The sequence below is a fragment of the Camelina sativa genome, chromosome 19, assembly GCF_000633955.1.
Source record: "Camelina sativa cultivar DH55 chromosome 19, Cs, whole genome shotgun sequence".
NCBI classification, from domain to species: Eukaryota; Viridiplantae; Streptophyta; class Magnoliopsida; order Brassicales; family Brassicaceae; genus Camelina; species Camelina sativa.
Window position 1 is genome coordinate 3,830,292 of NC_025703.1, and position 25,220 is coordinate 3,855,511.

The 25,220-nt window shown below is 37.0% G+C and overlaps 5 protein-coding genes across 5 annotated transcripts; 2 read left to right on the forward strand and 3 right to left on the reverse strand.

Moving 5' to 3' along the window:
- Positions 5,974-9,380, reverse strand: LOC104764616 (laccase-7). Its single transcript, XM_010488180.2, has 6 exons — positions 9,184-9,380; positions 8,720-8,871; positions 8,051-8,295; positions 7,521-7,649; positions 6,405-7,358; positions 5,974-6,316 (listed from the first exon to the last, which is right to left on the reverse strand). Exons 1-6 carry the CDS (start codon positions 9,274-9,276, stop codon positions 6,186-6,188), a joined length of 1,704 nt encoding a protein of 567 aa, XP_010486482.1. The 5' UTR covers positions 9,277-9,380; the 3' UTR covers positions 5,974-6,185.
- LOC104764617 (myb protein-like) lies at positions 11,834-13,994 on the forward strand. Its single transcript, XM_010488181.2, has 2 exons — positions 11,834-12,287; positions 12,936-13,994. Exons 1-2 carry the CDS (start codon positions 11,948-11,950, stop codon positions 13,772-13,774), a joined length of 1,179 nt encoding a protein of 392 aa, XP_010486483.1. The 5' UTR covers positions 11,834-11,947; the 3' UTR covers positions 13,775-13,994.
- On the reverse strand, positions 14,169-17,000 carry LOC104764618 (probable serine/threonine-protein kinase At5g41260). Its single transcript, XM_010488183.1, has 10 exons — positions 16,888-17,000; positions 16,557-16,777; positions 16,097-16,232; positions 15,831-15,964; positions 15,648-15,753; positions 15,483-15,568; positions 15,085-15,306; positions 14,855-15,001; positions 14,663-14,776; positions 14,169-14,576 (listed from the first exon to the last, which is right to left on the reverse strand). The coding sequence occupies exons 1-10, from the start codon at positions 16,961-16,963 to the stop codon at positions 14,346-14,348; spliced, it is 1,473 nt and encodes a 490-aa protein (XP_010486485.1). The 5' UTR covers positions 16,964-17,000; the 3' UTR covers positions 14,169-14,345.
- Positions 17,831-19,416, forward strand: LOC104764619. The gene is made up of 3 exons (XM_010488184.2): positions 17,831-17,968; positions 18,377-18,524; positions 18,627-19,416. The coding sequence occupies exons 1-3, from the start codon at positions 17,936-17,938 to the stop codon at positions 19,178-19,180; spliced, it is 735 nt and encodes a 244-aa protein (XP_010486486.1). The 5' UTR covers positions 17,831-17,935; the 3' UTR covers positions 19,181-19,416.
- Positions 19,467-22,472, reverse strand: LOC104764620 (beta-glucosidase 23). The gene is made up of 13 exons (XM_010488185.2): positions 22,245-22,472; positions 22,082-22,151; positions 21,933-21,988; positions 21,769-21,844; positions 21,611-21,688; positions 21,404-21,491; positions 21,056-21,311; positions 20,834-20,949; positions 20,520-20,737; positions 20,361-20,395; positions 20,161-20,263; positions 19,951-20,059; positions 19,467-19,867 (listed from the first exon to the last, which is right to left on the reverse strand). The coding sequence occupies exons 1-13, from the start codon at positions 22,404-22,406 to the stop codon at positions 19,660-19,662; spliced, it is 1,575 nt and encodes a 524-aa protein (XP_010486487.1). The 5' UTR covers positions 22,407-22,472; the 3' UTR covers positions 19,467-19,659.

Below are 25,220 nucleotides of genomic sequence, written 5' to 3' on the forward strand. Positions count from 1 at the left end.
ACGGTAGTTGGATCACTAAGGCGCAGGAGTTGGAACTGTTGGCGGTGAACTACTACAAACGGCTTTACTCGATAGATGATGTTGATCTGAATGTTGAGAGATTACCGCAGGAAGGGTTCCACTCTTGTCTAGGGCGGATCTGCGGGTGTTAGGGAAGCCTTTTGCAGCTGAGGAGGTTGTAGCTTCCTTACAGAGCATGGGAAAATACAAGGCACCAGGACCGGATGGCTTTCAACCGGTTTTTTGTTGGAACGTAGTGGAGGAATCTGTGGTTACTTTTGTCCTGAACTTTTTTAACTCAGGAGTTACCAGAGGAGATGAATGATGCTTTGGTCGTGTTGATTGCCAAAGTCTCGAAACCAGAGAGGGTAACGCAGTTTCGACCAATAAGGTTTTGTAATGTTTTGTTCAAAGTTATTACTAAGGTAATGGTTCTACGGTTGAAGACTGTCATGCCATGGTTGATAGGTCCGACACAAGCTAGTTTCATCCCAGGAAGGTTGAGTACAGACAACGTAGTGATTGTTCAAGAGGTGGTGCATTCCATGAGGAGGAAGAAAGGGAGAAAAAGGTGGATGTTGCTCAAGCTTGATCTTGAGAAAGCTTATGACAGGATCAGGTGGGACTTTCTTGAGTACACCTTACAAGCCGCGCGTTTACCAGAGCAATGGGTTCGGTGGATTATGTCATGTGTTAAGGGTTCATCCATGAATCTACAATGGAACGGTGAGAAAACACAAGCTTTTCAACCTGCTAGAGGCCTTCGTTAAGGTGATCCGTTATCACCGTATTTGTTTGTGCTTTGCTTGGAGAGGCTCTGCCATTTGATTGAAAAGTCGATTGGGTTGAAACATTGGAAGCCCATCATCTTGTCGAGAGGGGGTCCGAAGCTCTCACATATATGTTTTGCGGACGACCTTATTCTGTTCGCTGAGGCGTCTGTGGCTCAGGTTAGAGTCATCAGGCGAGTTCTGGAGGAGTTTTGTGTAGCATCAGGTCAAAAGGTGAGCCTTGAGAAATCCAAAATTTTCTTCTCCAAGAATGTTAGTCGGGACCTAGCTCCTCATATAAGTCTGGAGAGTGGTATCAGTTCGACTAGTGATCTGGGGAAGCATCTCGGAATGCCAATTATCCATAAGCGGATGAATAAGAGTACCTTTGGGGAGGTTGTCGAGAGGGTCGCTTCCAAGCTGTCAGGATGGAAGGGGAGAACGTTGAGCTTAGCAGGGAGGATTACTCTCTCTAAAGCAGTTTTATCATCCATACCAATTCATTCGATGAGTACTATCCTGCTGCCTAAGTCAACACTGGCGGAGTTGGACAGGATTACCAGGACTTTTCTCTGGGGTAGCACTCCTGAGAAGAAGAAGCAGCACCTTCTCGCCTAGGAAAAAGTTTGTTCTCCAAAGTGTGATGGTGGACTTGGTATACGAACTGCAGCAGCATCGAATATAGTTGCTAGCAAAAGTTGGGTGGCGTTTAGTCCATGATGATCACAGTCTCTGGGCCCGTGTGTTGCGGAGTAAGTACAAGGTGGGTTATCTTCGAGATACATCTTGGTCAGCGGTGCGGAGTAACTGGTCTTCGACTTGGAGAAGTGTGGGGACAGGTTTGCGAGATGTGGTGATCCCGGGTATGAGTTGGGTGCTTGGGGATGGTACGTCTATTAGCTTTTGGAAGGATAAATGGCTGTCTACTACACCACTCGCTGAGGCTGCGTTGGTAGATATACCGGGTGAGTTTCTCAACTTACGGGTTTGAGATTTATGGTCTACGGACTTTGGTTGGGATGTGGCACGGATTGTCCCGTTTGTGTCTTAATTTACTCTGTCTTGTCTTGTGACTGTGGTGGTTGATACAGTGACTGGGGCGAGAGATAGACTATCTTGGGGATCAAGTCCGGATGGCAAGTTTACCGTGAAAGCAGTGTATGCTTGGTTCACGAGGAATGTGGTCCCGCGAGTCCGAATGGCAAGTTTACCGTGAAAGCAGCGTATGCTTGGTTCACGAGGAATGTGGTCCCACGAGAAAATATGGGGGTTCTGTTTGGTAAATTTTGGAAACTTCAAGTTCCTGAAAGGGTGAGAGTTTTTTTCTGGCTGATTGTCAACCAAGTTATTATGACTAACTCAGAGCGACAGAGGCGGCATTTGTGTGACTCCAGCGTTTGTCAGGTGTGTAAAAGGGGTATTGAAACGATTATTCATATTTTAAGAGACTGTCCAGCAATGACGGGGCTTTGGAATCGATTTGTGGCCGCGGATAGAAGAGATCATTTCTTTGGGGAGACTTTGTTAGAATGGGTTTCAGGGAACTTGAGTAATATGTCAGTTCCGTTTGATGTTCCTTGGGCAACTTTATTCGGTATGGCTGTGTGATGGGGGTGGAAGTGGAGATGTGGGAATGTCTTTGGTAGTGTGGGGAAGTGTAGAGATAGGATCCAGTTTGTGAAGGATATGGCAAAGGAAGTATGCAATGCTCACTCCCTGAGCCGATGGTCCACAAGTACAGGTGTGAAAGTGGAGAGACAGATTGCGTGGAGTCCTCCCAAGGAAAGCTGGTTTAAACTTAATACGGATGGCGCTTCGAGGGGGAATCCTGGGTGTGCTGCAGCTGGGGGAGTTCTCCGGGATAGTGAAGGGCGGTGGGTTCATGGTTTTGCGCTGAACATAGGATATTGTATGGATCCCCTAGCGGAACTGTGGGGAGTGTACTATGGGCTTTCCCTTGCGTGGGACAGAAGAGTGACACATGTGGAGTTGGAAGTCGATTCGGAGTTGGTAGTAGGTTTTTTCAAGACGGGGATTCATGATACTCATCCCTTGTCATTCCTAGTACGTCTGCGCTATGGCTTCTTATCAAAAGACTGGTCAGTCTGGGTTACACACGTTTACAGGGAGGCTAATCGTCTTGCCGACGGTTTAGCAAATTATGTTTTTACTCATTGATAACTCTCTAATTTACATGTTTTTAGCATCTTTTTTTGTCCATATTTTGCATTGTTCATACCTCTAACTTAGCATTTTTAGGTCATTTACTGTAGGAATTCACTTTTAGAGCATTTAGGGTGTTGCATTTTTGCATTTTCATATTTTGGATGAAAACATGTGCTAAAGAGCCAAAAATAGGGAAAAACAAGGACAACTCGAGCATGTACCCGAATGAGCCATCGAGCTGCAATAACAAGTCCGAACCCCAACACGATCGAGGAGGATCCAAGAGCATGAAGAGTAACCCAAAGATCCACCCGAAGAGTAACCCGACTTCACCCTTGTGTACCCCATCGAGTAGATCATTGGGCAGGTCTGGGAAGCTAGGTCAAATGGGTTTCCATATGTAAACCCCCTCTTCCCCTAGCTTGCAAAGTAGCACGCCGCAGACCCTCAAACCAGAGAGCGAGAGCTTCTGTGAGAGAACTGGGCGACTCAACATTTTTCTTCTTGTTTTGCATTTTTATTTTGTAGTTTTCTTAGATTTATATCCTTTACTTTCTCTACTCTACTCTATCTTTTAATACAATGTCATTTTCATTCATTTTGATTGCTTTGTTATTCGCTTCTATGTCCGAGTAGTGTAGTAAAGTTTCTAGGGATGGGATAGATGATTTTGTGTTCTTGATCGGTTAGGATGCTTTAGTTGATTGTAAATGATTGATAGATTTCCTTCTAGATTGGTGCTCTTAATGCTGTCAACAGACCGAAAGGTTGAGATTAGATCTAGGGCGTTTACAAATGCTACAGGCCGAAAGGAGTAGATAAAATGCTTGATTTAGCCAATGCTAGAGGTTTACTTAACTTTGAGTAACAAAATTAGATGAGTTTAAGTCTACTGACAATAATGAATCGTTCTTAATGCCTGCTTGTTCATATTGCTAGTGCGACAGTGTGGTAATGTGTTCAAGGTTGATTGTTGCTAGTGCGAAAGTATGGTGACAAGGTCTTAGAGGTTCATTATCTAGGAAATAATTGCTTGAGGCATGTAAGGCATCCATACTGGTTTAGAACACTTAGGATTTGATTACCCCCATCCTTAGGAACTTTCTTATTTTATTTATTTGCATTTCTTTCACTTACTCGACTAATTACCTGATCAGGTACACGATAACCTGTATCGAGTAATACCTCGAGCTGTTCATATCTCACTTGCATACTCGATCACCCCACTCGATCATGTACTCGATTGCTTGCATCAAGTGCTTAGGTCGTGTGGTTTACTTGTTTATATTCTTTACTTTGTTTATTTTAGGAATCGTTAAAACCAAAACCCTAATTGCTTGGCTTGACTTGCATTGTTCTGATCATATCCTTCCTGCTAGCAATACACAACCATTTGGATTGATAACCCTTTGTACTACAACTGCATAGGGGATTGATACCCTGGGTGAAAACCTGTCTATCACTCATCCATTTGGCTTGCAGTTGTTCGATACCTGTCCGGAAGCTCTTCTTTCTCTCATGATGGAAGATGCGCGTGGGGAGGTGACCTCTCAATGGATTTATTCGTAATTTTCTTTTTTATTTTTTAAGGGAGGTTTGTCTCCTTTTGTCTTACCAAAAAAAAAAAATAATTCTGAACTGATTAACAAAGATAACTTTCGTCACGACGATAAGGTCATAAGGAAAATTTTGGTTTTGTATATTCTTTACTAATTTGTGCTTATTGGTTGAGAAAGAGATGCATCTATGTATTAGTTGCATATAGTGAGGCTATAATTGTAATTAGTGTATAGCTAAACCCTACTAATAATATACTTCGAATCATTGGGCTAATTAATAATAATAATATCATTCAGCATTGTGCTTATATTTTGTAATATTTGAACTCAAGATCACACTACTGCGTACCCGTTTTTTTTTTAAGGTATCAAACTATCACTATGTAATAATTTAATCTATAATATAAAAGTTGGCTAACTCTCTCCATTCGAGTGATACGTCAGCAGTGGAGAGAGTGCCACATGTCTATCATCATTAAAAGCAAACAAACCTAAAATAAAAAGGAATATGAAACATCTTATGTCTTTATATATATATATATATATATATATATCCCAAAAACAGTTTCAATATTCACATAAGATATTTAGAGAGGTTTAGAACATGTCCCAAGAAAGTACATGCATCACCAAAAGATAAAAGGGCATGATGAGTGAATCAAAGAGCCACTTCTTCCTCTTGGCGTAAACCATGAATGTATCGTTTTAGGCGTTATAATTTCGTCAATATTCTGAAGAGTTGTACGAATAATCGAGATGTTTCTTAATAATATAGAAAAATTCATGAAAGTTTGTCCCAAAAGAAATAAAATTTTATATATGATGAAGATTGAGGTTTTCTTCACTATCAAATGGAAGATAATTGAATTAAACTGTAGAATGTTAGTTAGAAAAATACAGAGACAAAGAAGAAAGGGGTTTTCATATTCTAATATTTAGAAGTTGTCAAAAAAAAAAATTAAATGAAATTATTATTACAAAAAAATTAAGAGTTATATTCAAGAAATAGAAGAGCTAACATAAAAGGAAATTGTCTATCTTAATTATATCTATTATAGAGTTAGCCAAACTGCAATTCTTGATAAAAAAAAATATTAGTGTTTTATAGTATATAATTGAGAAGCTTAAGTATGAAGTTATCTAAATACTTACACTACTTTTGAATGAATGTAAAATTTATTCAACCAAAAATCTCTTTGTTACAAAATATGCATATTTAGATCAAGCTTTCATTTGAAATAAAGTTGTTCATCCATATATCTAATAATTCAATTACAAAATGAGAAAACTTATTTGAAGTATTAAAAAAAATCATTGTCAAAAATTTATTTTTCAAAATTTCAACAATTAAAAAAACTAAAAAAAAAAAAAAAAAAAAACAAATTACTAACACAATTGTTAAAAAAACATTAAGCCATAAGCGTGTGTATAGCACGGATATATCTAGTTTTTTATGTAAAAAATGACAAATTTATAAGAAAATAAACCATATAAATCATTGACAACACACAATTGGTAACAAAAACATATGAAGGGAACTACAATTTAATTTTATTTACCGACTACATCAAAATAAATACGAGAGAGCAAATCAAACAAGTCTCACTGAGTGTTTGAGGCAAATTTTTGTCCTATTTTGCTCTAAATAATCTTCTTATTGTTTTTAATAATCATTTTGTAATATTCTTGCTTAACATTTGGGAAGATCAAGTGGTGGCGGTGGCAACGTGGTCGCCTTGGTCGGTCCGTTTTCAACCACAAATATCATCCCTAGTCCGAACGGCAAGTGAACATCGATATGACAATGCATAATCCACGCACCTGAACCAATATGTTATCCAATATTTTAGGTTTCGTGCATTAATTGTAAAATAGCATAATGAAAGAATTGGACTGAAAGAGTTCTTACCTGGATTATCAGCAGTGAAACGGGTCACGGCCCATCCACCAACAGGCACAGCCAAAGTGTTACGGAATTGCGGGTTAACGAGATTGAACTTGCTTCGGTCACGGTTGGCGTTATAATTACCAAACCCTTGAGCCAAAACATGGAAATTGAATCCGTGAAGATGCATGGGATGACTCTCCGCCGCGATAAGCGCATGGTTCTGCAATACCAACTCCACCGTCGTATTGAATTTCAAAACCTTGGCGCTCGTTGTCTTTTGAGCGAACAAAAGTCCGGGGTTCGTCTGAGTTATGTTCGGGTCAGTGTAATCGAACTTAACCGGAGGCTGGTCTGGGAAATCCGGCGTGAAAATCCCGTCGACGCCGTGGAACACAGCTTCCAAGATCGATAGCTTTTTAGGTAACACGAAAGAGTGGTTGCTCATAGAAGCTGAAAATTTTGGACACGTGGTGTTATCTGCGCATGCTTCTAGCCCGAGCCCGATGGTTACGAACATCTCTTCTTCCACGTGGCGAGGTACTGGTACGTAGTGAGGTCCATCGACTAAGCTAGTGAGGCTGGAGTAGAATTTGTGAGCAGTTAACGTGTCGAAGAAGGAAGGTAGTTTCGGCATCAACACGCGCTTCGTTCGCTGTGATTTCGACGCGCCAGCGTAGTGGATGACGCCTCTGGTGGTGGTGTTGGGGAAAGGGACGGATGGTGCGCTGGCGTAAGGATGAGCCGCCATGTAGTAGGAGGTGTCGATGGACTGATCGGCGAAGAGGAGTGCGTCAACGGTTTGACCCGGTGCGATTGCGATGACGTCGGTTACGTAAGGGGCGGTGTAGACTGCGTCAGCGCCGACAACTGTCAGCCTGTGATTGGCTATCTTGAAAAACATTTGCATGTTCATTGCCGCGTTTATGATGCGAAGTAAGTATCTCTTTCCTTTTACCACGTCTAGGCTAAACATTCCTATTTTGATTCATAATGAAAGGATTAATTAGTAAAATGTTAAGTTTTATTCAAACAGTATGGTTAGAAATTTGGTTATTTAGTTGTTTTAATTTGGTCATTTTACTAATTAGTAAATATTTTGGTTTTGGGTTTTTTTTAGTTGTTGATCTTTTGACTCACTGTCTTTGGAGCATGGATATAGGTTTCCAGGAAGGCCATTGATCGTATAGGCGTCGGAATTGTTTGGAGGAACTCCGGTGGCGATTGCAGTCTCCTCTAACGCGACTACATCGGTGTTCCACCATTCACCTGTTTTTTTTTTTTTTAATATAAAAGTTAAGATATTAATATATATATAGTACTGTTTTTATAATAATGTAGAACATCGAATACTTTGATTTGGCCAATTCCAGCTACTGAAGTATATAGACGTTTCAATTTTAAAAGACAAGGACCAACACCCGTACGTCATTAACCAACTGAAGTTATACTGAACGTGTGCGATTAAGTATTAACTATTTATATAATTTAATATCACTATAACACACAAAAAGAAAAGAAAAAAAAAAGACTGAGGAGTACGACGCATTTAACTTTTAACAACAAATGAAATATTATTTGTCCTAATAATATATATCTAGCTTATAATATAGTTAGTATATAATCCAGTTTTTTTTTTTTTATAAAACATATACTATTTTGAGACATACCAAATAAGATGGGGACCTCTTTGTGAGGTTTGGGAAACGGGTAAGAGTGGCCGGATTTTGGGCGGATGATGATAGCACCGTATACGGTGGCGCGTAGGAAAGAAGAGTGTGCGTGCCACCACAAGGTACCTTCTTGGCCGGTGATGTTGAATCTGTAAGCGTATCTCTTGCCAGGCTGAATTGGGCACTGCGTTATCATACTTGGTCCATCTGCCCAAACTGTTAGTCTATGGAAGATCCCGTGCCTGTGTCGTCGTGTACGTACACAAAATATTAAGATAATTAAACTTGTTGAAAATTTGAACACAAATACAAAAATAAAAATCGTTAAACCTTTTAACAAAAATCAAAACGAAAAAAAAAACATTCATCTTTTAGATAAGTACGTTTTGTTAAAATATAACTATACTGTGATCATAACCCTAATTAATTTCGAAGGAAAAAAGAAGGACCGAAGTGACTATACTCCAAATATGAAATATCTACATATATTAATTTTATATTTCGAAAACAACGTTGAGTATTCTATGCGAGAAAGGAAATAACTAAGAGACGGTGAAAGGCGAACGTCTAGTAAAGCCAAACTACGAAAACGTAATCATGTATTAGTTAAGCAAACTATTAATATATAAATTAAAACGAGGTTACCGTAATCAACTAATTGAGTACCAATGAATTGTGATGTTATGAGGTGAATTGTTGAGGACGTGAATAACGAGCGAGTCACCCTCCTTAACGCGTATTGTTGGTCCAGGCAGGCTTCCGTTTACGACCGTTACCACTTGCCGTTTGCACAGCCGAGACACCGTTAAGTTTTGTACCTGGCAAAATCCAAGTATCTCTCACGTCGTTAGGGATATGACTGGTCAATGCTCGTACTAGCTAGTTAGCTAGTTAAATAAACTCATATTTCACATTAATTCTAGCTAGATTCACCTATAATCAAATACAATCACAACATTTGGCAGAAGCATGAATTTGGTTTTCAAATAAGTAAGAATCATCTTGTTTCAAGTTTTGAACCGATACAAGACAATTAATTATAAGCGTATCGAATATATCATACGCTTATAACATGCCAATAAAAATCAATTTTAGCGGAAGAAGAAGAGGAGGCAAGAATGCATAGTTACGTTGAAGGTGTGTTCGACAATGGCCGCAGAAGCTATTGAAGAGACTGCGAAAAGAAGTAGAGCACAAGCAAGAGATACCCTAACACCCTCCATCCCTAGAGAGAGAAAGATGAGAGCTACCGAGCAGACAAAGAGAGATGTGTGTTATGGAGATGTTGAAGCAAAGAGAATTGTGGTTCTACTTAATAATTTATAGAATGCGAAGTGGTAACTAACGAACGATGGTAACTAGGGCTGTCTAAGATAATGGTTTGAATATAGAAGTATATACATCATGATTCTCAATATGGATTTCTTTAGAACCTTAGCTAGCCACGTAAGTTCTATCCAATGTTACTGCCACATAGTTTAGATAGTTTTCAATTTTAAGAGTTCGTTTTTTTTTTCTTGTATTTGTGTGCAGATATTTTAGAATATTAAATTTAAAATACGATTTCTATGGTGCACAAAAAAAAACAAAGATTTATATCGTACACATACAAATTATACAAACACTACTGATAATAACTAGAATTGATGTATAATTTAAACAATAAAATTTTTAATTCATTCTCCATTCTAATTTAAGTTTCTTAAAAGAAATGTATAATTTAGAACAAAGAAATAAATATTAGATCTGAGTTGATGGCTTGATGATGTATATCGATCACTGTTATAGCATAATCAATTAGGCGTGTATGTATTTGTCTACGTGTATGCATGTGTTTTTGTAGATATTGAAATATTCTTTCTAGCGAAGCTATGCCAATAGGTAATATTCAATCTGTTAGTAGAGACATCGTTCTCTAAATTTCTAACACTTGATCTCTTTATTAGTTTAGTTTATAATTTTCGTTGAGAAATAACAAAAGTCATCCAAAATTTTTTGCGTCTCAACACAAACCATCTTAACTCATTATAATACGTATTACAAGTCCAATATAGACAACTACTTATCTAATTTGATATCTAAGTAACAACCACAATTTTAGCGACAGATTTATAATAAAATTGAGCATTAAAAATCCGCAAAATAATTTCTCAAAACATTGTATCAATGAATTAAAAGTTACAACTATTTAAGTAGAAACCTAAAACCCAATGGTCCTATTCTTTTCCATTTGCTACTGTTACTCGTATTTTAAAATTTAGAGTAAGTAAAACATATCCAAGAATCATATGAGATCGTATATTTAAAAAGTGTGTTGAATTCGATATAATTAAGGAATCAACGAACCCATATTGCTTTTGGCTTTATTTAAATGCAGAAATAAACATGCGACGCACTCCAGACACAGGCCAATTGATTTTGTCTCAAATTGTATGACAAATTGGGTAGTATTCAACTACTGATCAAATTCATTATAAAAAGGCTCCCACCATGTTATTAATTGGTTTAGTAATATACATATTTTCTTATGACATGAAGAATTTTGATACGTGCATAGAAAGCGGTCCATGTGTTCAAGTTGAAACTTGAAAGCCTCTTCTTAGTCAACTTTACAATACCTTCGAGAAACGTGTTGTATTTTGTGTAGATAGATATAGTTTTATGTACGTTTCACATATAGATACATTTCATATCTGTATGATTTTTTCGAGTCAACACATCATCATTATTATATGATACCTATTTTACCTCTTTATATACTGCGTACGTACTCTCTCGGATGCAATGCAACAACTGTTTTTATCTTTGACCTAGTTGTTCCAGTTAATCATTGTTTTCCGATGTGTTTTATCTTTGACCTAGTTGTTCTGCTTAATCATTATTTTCCGAGGTCGTTATATAGTATGTGTTTGTTTATTGTAAAGATAAAGTTTAGATTTCCATTAAATTGTAGGTTAATGTACATTAGTACATAGTAAACGGCCATTCTCGCCATAATCTGAAACCCCGTATTAATTAAATAAATAGTCAGATCTAAAGATTTGTTGTCAGGCAAAGGTCGCTCTCGATCGTGTAATAATATAATCCGACTGTTTCTTGTATGTTCAAGCGTTGGCATGAACATTTTCTTTATTAGCTTTCGCCATCTCATATCATAGGCGAATGGATTACCATTGACTTTTCAAATTAAAAACACCATTTCAAAGCCTTTTCGTAGACACGATCAACTCCTTGATGATCTTGAATACATTTTCATGAAACTCAAAATTTTAGTTTATTGGTTTGTGAGTTGACTTTTAGAAACCTATTTAGATTTTAGAGATCTATCTATATAGTTTCACTATTTCAAGATCAAACATTTGGACTTAAAAATTGTTTTCAAAATAATGAGGTCTGCGTACTTCATATTTAGCATTTGTTTTTATAACTTGAAAAGACTTCCACATTTTATCAAAATAAAAAGAAAGACAGTTCTTTACTTTTCATCTTCATCATCCACTGGATGGGCCACACGAAGAGGCCTAATTTACAGAAGAATAGGCTTTTTAAATAGGCCCAATAAAAAGTACTTAGTCCCCCAGATAATGAAAAATTCCCGCCAGAAGCCAGAGAAAGTCATCAACCTCCCAAAGATCTTCCGTTTTAATGAATTTACCTAAACCTCCCTCACAAAAGCTTGACCAAAATTTTAGAAAGAGGATTTTTAGTGAGGATAATAATGTAAATGTCAATCACAAGGGCAAAACTGTAATTAAAAGGAATAAAAATGATCCCACCGAAACACAAAGCCCTACGAATCTCTCGCGTGTGCTCACGCGACCGACCCCAACGAGAACTCAACGCTTTTACAGTTTAAGAAGTCCGGTGGGTGAGAGGGACGAGAACGGAAGCCGTATGGAGGGAGAGATTGTGAGACGATCAGGATTCAGGGAGGTGCAAGAATCGGTGGCAATTGGCAGAGGAGATGGTGATGGTGATGGCGATGGCGACGGCGATGGTGGAGAAGATGCGGCGGGGTTCGTTGAGGAAAGGGCGAGTGGGAGAGGAGGGAAAGATCGAGTAAAAGGACCGTGGTCACCGGAGGAGGATGTTGTGTTGAGTGAGCTCGTTGAGAAGTTTGGACCGAGGAATTGGAGTTTGATGGCTCGGAGTATTCCTGGTCGTTCAGGCAAGTCTTGTCGTCTTCGTTGGTGTAATCAGCTCGATCCATCTGTGAAGCGCAACTCCTTTACTGGTATCATTCAATCCATTTTCCCAGTTTTTGATTTGAATTTGGGGTTTTGATTTTTTTTCCGATCGGATTGTTGCTGTGATCTTCTTCTTCTCTTTTCGAATTTTTGATTGGTATGTGGTGAGTTGAGAGAATCTAGGGTTTTTTTTTGTTTTTGGTTCTTTTATGTTTGTTCTGTTTTTTTTGGAGAGAGACTTGACTATTGGATCTGCTCTGTGATTTACTTGTATGGTTGTGAAATGGAATTGAATTGGTGATTTTGGCTGAGACATCATCACTAGCGAGGTACGGTGATGTAAAACTGAAAAAAACTAGAAAAGAAATGATCTTTGGATTCTGTGCTTCTTCAGGGTGTGTCAATTCGGGATTTTTATGGCTTGTGAACTTTTCCTTGAATCCATAACGAACAACAAATTAGGTTGGATACCATTTGATGTTGTAGCTGATCAAAAACACGGTTTATTTGAGGATAGTAACTCTGCTTAGCTGTAGAAGTATTTGGCGCTGATTGGTACGAGGCTTCCAAGGGCCTAGGCATTACTAGTTTGTGTTCTTTTCATATCAACTTTAAACTCTGTTTCTATACCATTTTCATCAGTAGCACTAAATCAGGCTACTTCGTTGTATCTTTTTGTTTGTTGGTTTATGAAGCGGTAGAAGACCAGGCTATCATCAGAGCACATGCCATCCATGGAAACAAATGGGCTGTAATTGCGAAAATTCTTCCTGGAAGAACAGATAATGCTATCAAGAACCACTGGAACTCCACTCTACGACGTCGATTTATGGATGAAAAGGCCAAGAATATGGGAGCTGGAAGCTTAGTTGTCGAAGAAGATCCTGGATTTGACAGAACGGCAACAATAGCTTTGCCAGAAGAAATTTTATCTTCAGGGGATGGTGGTCATGTAACTACTCCAATTGTGTCTCCGGAAGTCAAAGGGGCTGCCTCTATGGAAATGCCTGAAGAACAATGCGTAGAGGAGACAAACGGAGAAGTTATTTCTAGGCAAGACGGTAATGATCCTCCAACGCTTTTCCGCCCTGTAGCTCGGCTCAGTTCTTTTAATAGTGCGTACAATCATATGGAAGGATCATCCTCTCCACATATACAAGACAAAAATCAATTCCAATCATCTAAACAAGACACAGCAATGCTAAGAGTGGTTGAAGGATCTTACAGCGAACAATTTGTGCCTCCAACATGTGGAAATGGTTGTTGCAGCGAAAATCCCGTTCAGCAAGACTCATTGTTGGGTCCAGACTTTGTGGATTACTTAGACCCACCAACAATTCCGAGTTACGAACTAGCTGCTATAGCAACGGATATAAGCAGCCTTGCATGGCTGAGAAGCGGTTTAGAGAGTAGCAGCGTGAAGGCGATGGAAGAAGCAGCTGGCCGATTAAGGTCTCAAGGCTCAAGGGGACATCGAGATCATTATCTTGTATCTGAACAGGGGAAGAACATAACCAATGTCTTGTCCACATAAAAGGAACAAAACAAAAAAGCAAAACAAAACCAGTCTCTGAGATTTTTCTTTCTTTTGTTTTTTTCTGAGATTTCTTTACTTTCTTTTTTGTATTTGATTTTTTTATCTCTTGATCTCGGAGAGCTTGAGTTTTACTTGTAATCAAAGTTGTGATGTAATTGAGTAGAGATAGTTTATATAGTTCTGAAATTGAGCAGAGGCCACAGTGGCTTTCAACTTCTTTGTGACTGTATGGCGACTGCGTTTTCCATAAGATAATATGGTGGTTATTTCACTTTGTAACATGCCTTCACAACAAGCCCACAATGATGATCTATATATCATAACATTGCCAAGTAATGTGAATGTGTAGTTAAAAATCCACAATCCAGTTAAGATCAAGGGAAAACGGCAAGAAAATCCGGTTTTAGCACACAAAAAATCTGATGGTACACCAAGGTTCTCTCAAGCCAAGTCAAAGAAGCAAACATGTATATGTGCTATGTGTGTATTCACATTTCTAAATATACGTATGCAGAGAAAGAAGCTGTACAAATCTGGCTTTTTTTGTTTGTTGTTGTTGCTGGTAACTCTAAAAAGCTTCGAGAGAAGAGCCATGTCTAAGAGCTTCTTTAGCTTCAGCCTCCATCCCAAGTTTTAAGAGACAAGTCGCTTGTAAGTAGAGAGCGATTGAAAACTCTGGTGATGTGACCTGAGCTTGCATCGCGTCACTTAAAGCCTCGCGGAACATATCGCTCATTAGGTAACATAAACACCTTCTTGCTAATACTGTTGGTGATACCACTGGTGCTCCACTCATGAACTGTGATAAGAAGATATTCATATCCTTATAAATAATGTATCTTTGCTGGTAAAAGAAGACAGGTTCTTGATGATTCAAATTGATACCTCTGTGTAGAATTCGATTGCGGTTTCAAAATCTTTAGCACGAAATGCAGCATCCCCGTGCTTCTTGTAATCCATATTCTCTTGCATTTGACCCGTCCACATTTGAAATGAGAACTGCAATATTTTTGAACTCATGATAATGAGATATTGGAATGTATCAAGAGATTTTATGTTCATCACAGACATATATACCTCGTTTGTGACAACAACATCATCCTCTCCATATCCGACTTTCTCGAGTAATTCGTGTATGCCACTTAGATCCATTCTCCAGCATACTTCTCCAAAAGGACTCAAGCGCACTTGCTGCTTTGTTTCAGGTTTAGTGTATGATGGACTCTGTCATTATTAAGTCCCATGATTACATAAGAAAAGTCTGCATAACCCGAAACCTTGGAAGAATTAGTGAAGTGATGACTTACAGGGATGTTTTCTCCTTTGACGTTGGGCCAAGAGTCAGCTCGTTTCTCAAGCCTTGAAAGTGCCGACATGAGAAATTTTATGCTTGGCCTCTCGTCTGGTTCAGGCCGTAAACAGCGGGACGCTAGATGTATTAGTTCTGTTCTATCCTCATCAGAGAATTGACCATCCAGAGCTGAATCCATTAGCACCAGATAGTTTTTGCCACGGAACAGGTCAAGTGCCTGGAATGACATTGCCAGATGATGAAACTTCTCAAGATACATTTACATATCATATAAATCATGCCTCAGGATACAACTAATTACAGTCTAAGTAACAAGAGCCAGCTCATCTATAAAGATTGACATTTGACACCTTGAGGACCAACAGATATTTTGCTTTGTGAGAAGAAAGTTACATGGTTCGGTGGAATATGTCTGCCGCTCATGAGATCCAGTAACAAGGTCCCAAAGCTAAATGTGACACTCTCCGGTATCACAGTACCTAGCAATAGTTTAAAAGTTACGAGTGGTTTCAGATGTTTAGAACTTTTCCCTAGAGAAGAGTGGTTGGATGCACATACCTAGACGCAAATATTCAGGAGGAGCAAATGCCAAGTTAGTGCTATAAGTCTTCCCCTCTCGGCTACACTTCATTAGACCGAAGCAAGACAGCCTGGGATTCCCAACCTGTTAAATACTTTGTAAGAAACTTATGATAATGAATATTACATTTATGGTTGTCCAACTGCAAGAAAATTTTTAACCTTATCGAACAATATTCTGTAGGTGTTAAGATCATGGTACAAATCTATTCCCCTATCATTACAGTAATCCAACGCTATGGCAGTATGTAACGCAACTCTCAGCCTCATCTCCCATTTCATTGGTCGTTTCTCCCCTGAAAACAATTTCATAGTCAAACAACTTAAGAGACAATAGTCAAACCACTTAATTAGAGCATATAGTCAAGGCCAAAAGAAATCAGAGACAGGAGAGTTAATCAAGGAACTCAAATAACAATGAGTCTCACAGTGGAAGAGATGCTTTGCGAGTGTTCCATTAGGCATGTACTCAGAAACGAGCAGCCTCTCGTGACCTTCTGAGCAACAACCAATCAAATTAGCCATATGCTCACTCCTACACCTCCCCACAGCTTGTGCTTCCTCCTGAAAAAAAAAACAAAATGCCACATTCATGAAATTTTCCTCTGCAACAACAGGTCAAGCTCAGAACCTAATTTCCTCTAATAACTCAAAAAGAAATGAAATTTGCCTCTTAAACATACCAAAATCAAGAACACTGTCACATTCAAGAGAAGTATCTCGGAAACAATAACCAATCAAAAGTCAAAGACGATGAACAACCGGAAAAAAAAAATTGGGGATCTAAGCTTAAAAAACACTAGTCAAATCTTAAGCAAAACCAAAGAAATTTGAATCCAACCATCAAAAACTGATTGAGCAAGTAATCAAAAGAGGTAAAAGACGAACGATGAATTCGAAAGAATCAGGCCACGAAAGCCTCTGAAACCGTTTGACGGCGATCAATCTGCCGTCGTTGAGCCTCCCTTTGTATACGATGTTAGGAACCCTCTCGTTGTGCTCGGAGACGATGTTGCCGGCGGCGAAACCGTCAGTAGCAACTCTCAAAAGCTCCAAGCTAAATTCCCTGAAACTGGGACAAGTACTCCCCTCGTCTTCTCCTTTGTTATCTGCAGGTCGAAATTATTGATTAGGTTAGTTCTTCTCGATTCATCGTCTTCTTCAGAACGCGAATACAGAGGAGGAGGGTCTGGGAGAATTTCGTCGGAATTTGTTTTACCTAGTTCGTCGATGACGGTGGAAGTAATCGACGGAGAAGGCGATCGACGCCAAGGTTTGAAGCAAATGCAGCCCATCGCCGGCGATGGAGAAGCTCGGCGAGAATAAATTTTTTTCAAGTGCTTTGGTTTATTAAACTAAACTCCCGCCTCCGGCCATTAAAATTATATATATAATTTTTTAAAGAAACAAAATCTTTCTTTTTTGGTATCGAATATTTTTATATATCATAATTAAATACTTGACGAACAGAATAATGTATAGTATATATATATATATATATTTTTTTTTTGAAAAAATCAACGTTGGTATTATTTATATAATACGAAAAATTGTCAACATGATGTTGAAGTCATAATTAGAAATTGTTTGCTTGTTCCATTTAAATTCCTCGTTTTTTAATTTGTGAGCATTGAACATTACAGTTCTTTTTTTTTACATTACAGTTTCTTTTCATTTTTTGTTTTGTTTTTATAAATAAAAATATCAGGCGGAGTTTCGTCTTCATTTTAAACTTAAAAATAAAATTTCTCAATTAAAATAATACCACAGCTTTTCGAGATTGAATGTCATATACATCACACTTACAGTTTATTAAATTTTTATTATAGTTCATCCATAATTTTTAAAACATTCAAGTAATCTATCGTAATCAAATCGTTTTCGTAAACTTTTTGATCATTACTGGCAAAAAAAGAAACACTCTCTAGAAACTCTAGTGTAGTGGTGTAATGGGACGCTCGTTTAGGTGACTAAATTATATTCATATCTTATTTTTAAACACAAAGAACAAAACAAAATAAGTACAGCATATATAGCCCTTAAAATATAAATTAGCCTACGCCTTAATGGACTATTTATGATGAAATATGGGCCTTGATGCTAGGCCCATTACTTTTATCTTGGAGTCTAACTGAACTGTCTCCTTTGAGTTTGAGCTCCTATCTTCTTTGTTGATTGATGATGATCAAAACAACTTGAAAGTTGAAACTCTAATCGCCAAAATTTTCCGGGAAAGCTCTTTTGAAATTTTCGATTCCTTGTTAACAATGGCGCTTCATGGGTCTGGATTCTTATGCAAAGTAAGCCAAAATTTCTCTCCTTGGAAGACATTACTTCCGATTTTTTTTTACTCGAGTTCTGAAGCTCCAATCTATGGTTGTCATATGAAATCTTGAGGTTTAGTCGATCAACAAGATGAACCCATTGAGATTGGATGGTTTATTGTTCATGGGCATAGTTTTAATCTTTGTCTGGTGTGAAGATTCTTACGAATTAGCTGATTAGGTATTGTACTGAGATTAAACCCTAGAAGAAATTTGGATCGATGAAGTCAATATTTTCCTTATTAACGATTAGAAAGTGTTTGAATTTCAACTCTGAGATGCAGCGTCTTCTTCAAGATCCGAACTTTGTTGTTGCCACTTTGAGCAATTTTGATGAATTTATTGTTGTGCTAATCTGGCCTTTAATCTTTGGCTCCTTGATAGGTTTCAAGCTCAGTAGATGTCACTTCTCTGTTTGGTGGTTCGACGAAGCTGCTTCACTTACCTAAATCTTATCCCATTCATTGCAACATGGTTTCAGCCAGCAATGCATTTGGGTTGGCTCATCTCAAGCTGCAAAACAAAGAACCGTGTGAGTTCGAGCATCTTATCTAGTAGAATATCTAGTTTTAGATGAGACTCCTTTCTTTGAGTCTTGGTTTTGTTTAATGTAACTTTTAACATTTTGATGCAGGCTCTCGTCTTAGGCCTTGTCAAGTGAAACGCGAGGACAGTAACCAAACTGCAGATGTTGAGAGCATATCAGTGGATGAGAACACGTTGAAGCAAGATCTCGAGATTGCGATCCAGGAAGAAAACTACGTGGAGGCAGCTAAAATACGGGACAAACTAAAAGAGCTTCAAGAAGACAACAAAGCCTCTGTTTTGTCAGCTAATTCTAGGTTCTACCAATCTTTCAGAAACGGGGACTTAGCTGCGATGCAATCTCTGTGGTCAAAATCCGGTAACCCCTGCTGTGTCCATCCAGGAGCCAAAGGCATAACAGGGTATGATTATGTGATTGAAAGCTGGGAATTTGTGTGGATGAACTATGATTTTCCGTTACAGATCGAGCTGAAAGATGTCGAGGCTCATGTCCGAGGCGAAGTAGGTTATGTAACGTGTATGGAGTTTGTGAAGACAAAAGGGAGTAGTAGTTGGGGAGCTCAGTTTGTTTCGAATGTGTTTGAACGGATTGATGGCCAGTGGTTTATATGCATTCACCATGCTTCTCCTGTTGATATTTGATCAAAATAACAAAGCAACGTTACACAATTTCAAAACGTTTTTGTTGGGATATTGTATTTGGAGATTGCGGTGGGATATCTTGGTGGTTGTTTTAGGGGTGATGAAGGACTGATCCGATCAATCACTTTGTTGGATCAGTGAGTTTTTAACTTGTACTTCGTTACAAAATACTCATGTTGTATAATACAAATGTTTTTTTGTATGTTTTAGATTATACATGCAATGCAGTTGTTTCTTATGTTATGAAGGTAAATGTATGTATAACTTCTGAACTTCACATAGCAACTTCTAAAAAGGATCATTTATTATGAAACCAAAGGCTTTTGGTTTTGTCAAATCAGCTACAGATTGATAAATAAATATGACGAAGAAGAGACTTGCGTTTATTCTAACCAAGACCTCTTGAATCTTGGTCAATCACATAATCAAAACATAAGATAGAAACATTGGACTATGAAACCAAATCCTCAAAATTTAGCTCAAAGCTCATCCTTCTTGATCGCGGAGGGACGGACACCATTAGCGAGAAATTCTTTGTAGTATTTGCCCGATTCTTTCACATGACGTGTGAGGTTATTGTTGAAATCAATGTAATAGAGTCCGAATCTGTTTTTGTAACCATCTTGCCACTCGAAGTTATCCAACAACGACCATACAAAGTATCCAGTGACTCTCACCTTGTCAATGCTGCACATTTTACACAAATGTTTCATCAAATTCTCCCAAATTGTTAGTCTATGATATAGTATAAAAAAAGAAGTACTACTTACCAAATAGCCTCTTGCATACTCAAAAGATGCCTCTGAAGATAATATTTTCTATTATGATCAGCAGTACCAACTGCAACCGAATCGGTGGCCCCAAGTTCTTCTCCATATCCTAGAAAAACAACATCAAGATAATTGTATATTTAATATTTATCATAAAATATAATCAGCACCGAAAACTAGTTAGCAGTAAAAAATAGAATATCTAGTTACCATTCTCCATGATCATAATTTCCGGGTTTGCGTATTTATCTTTGATGTACTTCAAAAGACTTCTAAAACCTCTAGAGTAAACGTTCAATGCAGCGGTGAAAGGCTGAAAGAAAAAAAAAAGAAAAAAACATGGTATCAGTAGACGACAGTATAATAAACAGTGCCAAAGTGGGAAAGTCTTAACCAAAACGCATACATACCTTGCTACCAATGCTGTAGTTTTGTACATTCTTGGCTGGAAAATTAAAGATAATAATGTTAATTAGTAACAACTATAAGTAATTCTATACGTTCAAACCTACTCCGGAGACTTTTTGGTATCAGTTATTTAATCAAGTAAAAGGAAAACGAAAACTTACACTCCCATTGAACAAGAGAATCTTGCAACCATCTTGGTTTAGTGTAATCTGGCTTCTCCAGATGGTTTGAAAACGCTGAAGTGTAGTAGTTGAGTCCTACGAAATCGGTCGAATCTTTCAATTTTCTCTTCTGCTCAGTGGTAAATTTAGGCAATCTATGGCCAACAATGTCTTTCATAATCTGTGGATAATCTCCGAAGGTAGTTGTGTCCAAATGCCTATAAAAATAATTAAAATTCCATTTAATTAATAAAATAGAAATTATATACGAGCATTTATTTTCTTTCATATATATATAGAGATTAATTACTTACCATCCGAGCATAAAGTCAAGTGCACGGTCAATAGACGCACCGTCTTGTGCATCATCAAAGTCATGTGGCTCAAACCAAGCCGGACTATGTGCGATTCCAACCTTCGACCCTTTACACTATAGCCAATAAAAATTACACAAAAAAAAGTAAAATAAGTAAGTAATTATGATCTGAATCATGACGATAAATAAGTAATTATGATTTTGTATATGATGTATGTACCTTTTCACACTTTCGTAGAGCTTCAACGGCTTCTGCGTGAGAGAGTAGGAGGTTGTGACTGACTTGATAAGCCTCAAAACCTGATCGTCCATCTTGGCATAAAGGATTGACGTAAGTAGAACAACGTCCTGGTGCCTTCTTTCCTACGTCATAACCGGCGTGAGCAAAGACCCATGGCTCGTTGAATGTGATCCAATGCTTCACTTTTCCACCGTATTCTTGGAAAACGAAGTCTGCGTATTCCCTGAAGTCTTTCCTGTATTTTTGCAACAAAAAAAGGGATATTAATTAAAATCACGTGAAGAGTGTCTCTCGTATAAGCTTTAACTGCGTCTTACGAAAACGTACACAATGTTTTGGCTTAAAAAGCCGCCATATTCGTCTTCTAGATCTTGTGGGGTGTCCCAGTGGAAAACAGTCACGAATGGAATAATACCTAATCACAAATATAAATATTTGTATTAGAGAAAAATAAGGGTATTAGCCTATTTAGATATAGAGTTTTTTTGTCGATTAATTTATTTATGTACATAAATGCTTTAAAATATATATAACCATTTTTGATGAGCTCGTCGATGAGGTCGTGGTAGAATTGCACACCAGCTTTGCTCACTCCCTTCTCCTTTCTCCCATCTGATTTTAAAATAAACATTTGTTTAGTTTCATTAATATTCAACGAGCATATAAATACAATAAATTCGATATACACTCACGAGGAAATATTCTTGACCATGCGATGGACATTCTGAAGGCGTCTGTGTTTAGACTCTTCATGAGCTGAATATCTTCCTACAAACATTTTCGCAGAGGAGACAAATTAATTTTTAAAATCTAGTATAATTAAATCGGACCAACCAAGGTATTCATTAATAGATACCTTGTAACGATGGAAGAAATCAACAGCCACATCGCCGTTGTCGTTATTACATCTCGCTGCAAATTAATTAAGTTTAGTTAAATCAATATTCTAAGTTAGATTTAAGAGACTGTAAGAAACAAAAAGTAAATGTAGAGGCATTAGCTCACCTGGATATCTTTTACAGTAGATATCCCATAAGGCTGGTCCACGACAAGTTTCGTTAACTGCACCTTCAACCTAATGACATATAACCAAAAAAAAAAATAGCTGATGGGTTTAGCAAATGATATATATAAACACATATAGGCTAATCTAGTATATAAATGGTACCTGATAAGCCGCAGTAGCAGTGCCAAAAAGAAAACCTTCAGGGAAACTTCCTCGGCTTAGTTTGGTAGACGGGGGACAAACAGGATCACCAGCATTTGCAGGAGAACCGACGATAACTACGAGCAAAAGCAGCCCCAAGAGAGGAAACTTTTGCAAAGCCATTTTTGTTTTTTTTTTCCTTGTTGCTGTTTGTTCGCTCTTCAACAGAATTAGAAGTATTGATGGTTCTTTTACATCTCAAAGGCTTTCTTTATATAGTGATTTTCATTCACTTATTGATCTCTCATTTATGTTTTTTTTTTAATATGCCAACCAGGCATCGTTTTATCATTTTAATATTTTATTTTATAGATCAAGATCGTGTTTTGGATCATATATTGATTGCTACGTACATGGTTATTGACGTTAGCCTATATATTATAATGCTTTTATATATTTATTTGACTAACCTATCATACTGTTATTTAAACAGGATGATTCATTGCATGATCTACATCGTTTTTTTTTTTTTTAATTCTGAAAATTTACAACATATAATATTCCGCGTGTCCAACGAGTACATATTATAATAATAAAATTCAATCAGGTCGTTGTGTTTGTGTATCTCCAAAAAAAATGAAGCTTCCATACATTATAAACTATATGATTTAAGACCATTTAATATTAGCTCAGAGGAGGGAGTATGGTTTCACCTGCATAGAATAAGGCCTATTTAAAAAAAAAAAAACTCCAATAATAAACAGTGGTTTTTTTTTCCTCTTAATTATCTTCTCAAAGACTGTTTTGATTTCAGTTTTTGAAACATTTAATAATATATCTCGTGTTTAACGAGCAACAATTTTAAATGCAACACGTTCGGCTTCAATCTAAAATTTCCAAATTATATAAAGAAAAACAGCATTAAACTGCAATTTCGACGTTTCCATGTGATGTAATATGAACGATTATTTTATACTGTTCCATGTGTTATGTATACTAAATACATTTTTTTATGTAAGATTAAAGATTTTATATTCGTAAGTGATTTATTTGAATATATTATAGTTTGGTTGATAAATATGAATGAAGGATGATGGAAATGGATTTTAAATATTTTATATAAAAGAAAAATAAACGGAGTTTCAAGAGGACAAATGAAAATCCGTCATCATTAGGATTAGAGAAGCAAATGCAAATTTGATTAGTAATTTACTTTATTTGTCGTTGTTGTCATCTATTAGGGAAAGGATAATATGAGTTAGCTAGTCCCAATCGTGCAAGTGCAACCTATTGGTTCATTACCAACTATATATTAGTGATTACCTGACCTATCAGTACAATTCGGAATTTTTTGCATTAAAGTTATTGATATAACATAGTAAATGGCGAATTAATAATATAATCTCTATTTAAAAAAAAAATCAAATTCTACTTTTTGACCCTCAACTATTTTTGAGAGTTGATGCTTATCTGAAGTTGGTACGTGGTATATACATGTATGCATGCATCCATATCATCCAATTTTGACCATTGAAGACAAAAAGTACGGTAGCGGAGAGTCAACGACCCTTTCAATCTAGTTTTCTACACAAGTAAGATACAAGGTATGATTAATTTTTCTTATTACACTAAAAGAGTCACACTATTCTAAAATAATAAACGTTTGAAATTGAAAAGGAAAGACACTATACATATCCATAGTATTTATTATTATTCAACGATATCCTCAAAATCGATATAATAACCACCGATGCTATAGGAGGAAAATAGAACATTCGATCTCATTATAAACATGTTAATTTTGTACTAACTATTAGTTACGTTAAGTTATGTTTTTCGTATTAATTACTTTAGTTAATTGTTGTATGACTTGTATCCTTCCATTATATTCTCTCCGTTTCAAAATATACGATATTTTAACTAAAGCATGCAGATTAAGAAATCTTTATTTTTAACAAGTTCAACCAATCGGAAACAATACTGCATAATGTAAAATACTAAACTAATTTAAAAGTTGCATAGAAACTTGAAAATATCCTATATTATGAAACAAAAAACTTATCTAAAACATCTTATATTTTGAAACAAAGGGAGTATATAGTTTAGATAAAGAACCGAGAGTTAATATGGAAGCCAAACACGTGTCCAGAAAGGGTTGTTTTTGTAATGTTATACCATTTATACCAGACTATCTAAATTCTAAAACGTTCCATCTAAATTGAAAGTTTTAAAGACTTTCTAAGTTTTAAAGTCAAGGCATCGGGCACCACGACGACTTTGGTGAGAGGGAGAGAAACTCTTTAACTTATTAGTATTTTCCTTCTTTTTTATAAACTCTCTATTACACCTCAGGGATCGAGTTAAAAACTACAAACCATACTCAGAAAGTCAGAAGTAACATTGAAGTACATATTGGTGGAGGTGTTCCTTGACTAAGGAAATGCTTGTAATACTTGGCCTATTCTTTGTCATGACGTGTCAAAATTGTTCTTGTAATCGATGTAACAAAGTCCAAATCCGTACCCGTTTTTGCCACTCGAAGTTGTCCGTCAATGCCCAATGGATAGTACATAGTAGTAACGTGCACCCCATCCTCGCTGCAATATTTGCACAGAATTTCCCATTAGAACTTGTAAACTAAACATGTGTTATATGTTTGACTCACCAGTCACCATATAGCTTCGTGCAAACTCAGAAGATGCCTCGATCGTAAGATAGATTCTAGGTATTGATTAGTAAGCTTACTGTTACTTCTTTAGTCAAATTTGTAGTTCTAGATATTGAAAATTGTTTGTGAGATAATGTTAATGTGTTACATTAATGGCTCCTTTCTATCATTAAATGTCCACTACATATATTTTAATTAGTATTTTTGATATTCAAATTTATTATGATTGTGTCTGGCACTGAGGCAAGTAGACATAACTCTATTTTCTCAAAAAAAAATTACAGTAACAGACTTTTTTTGGGGCAATTACAAGTAACAGATATGAATTG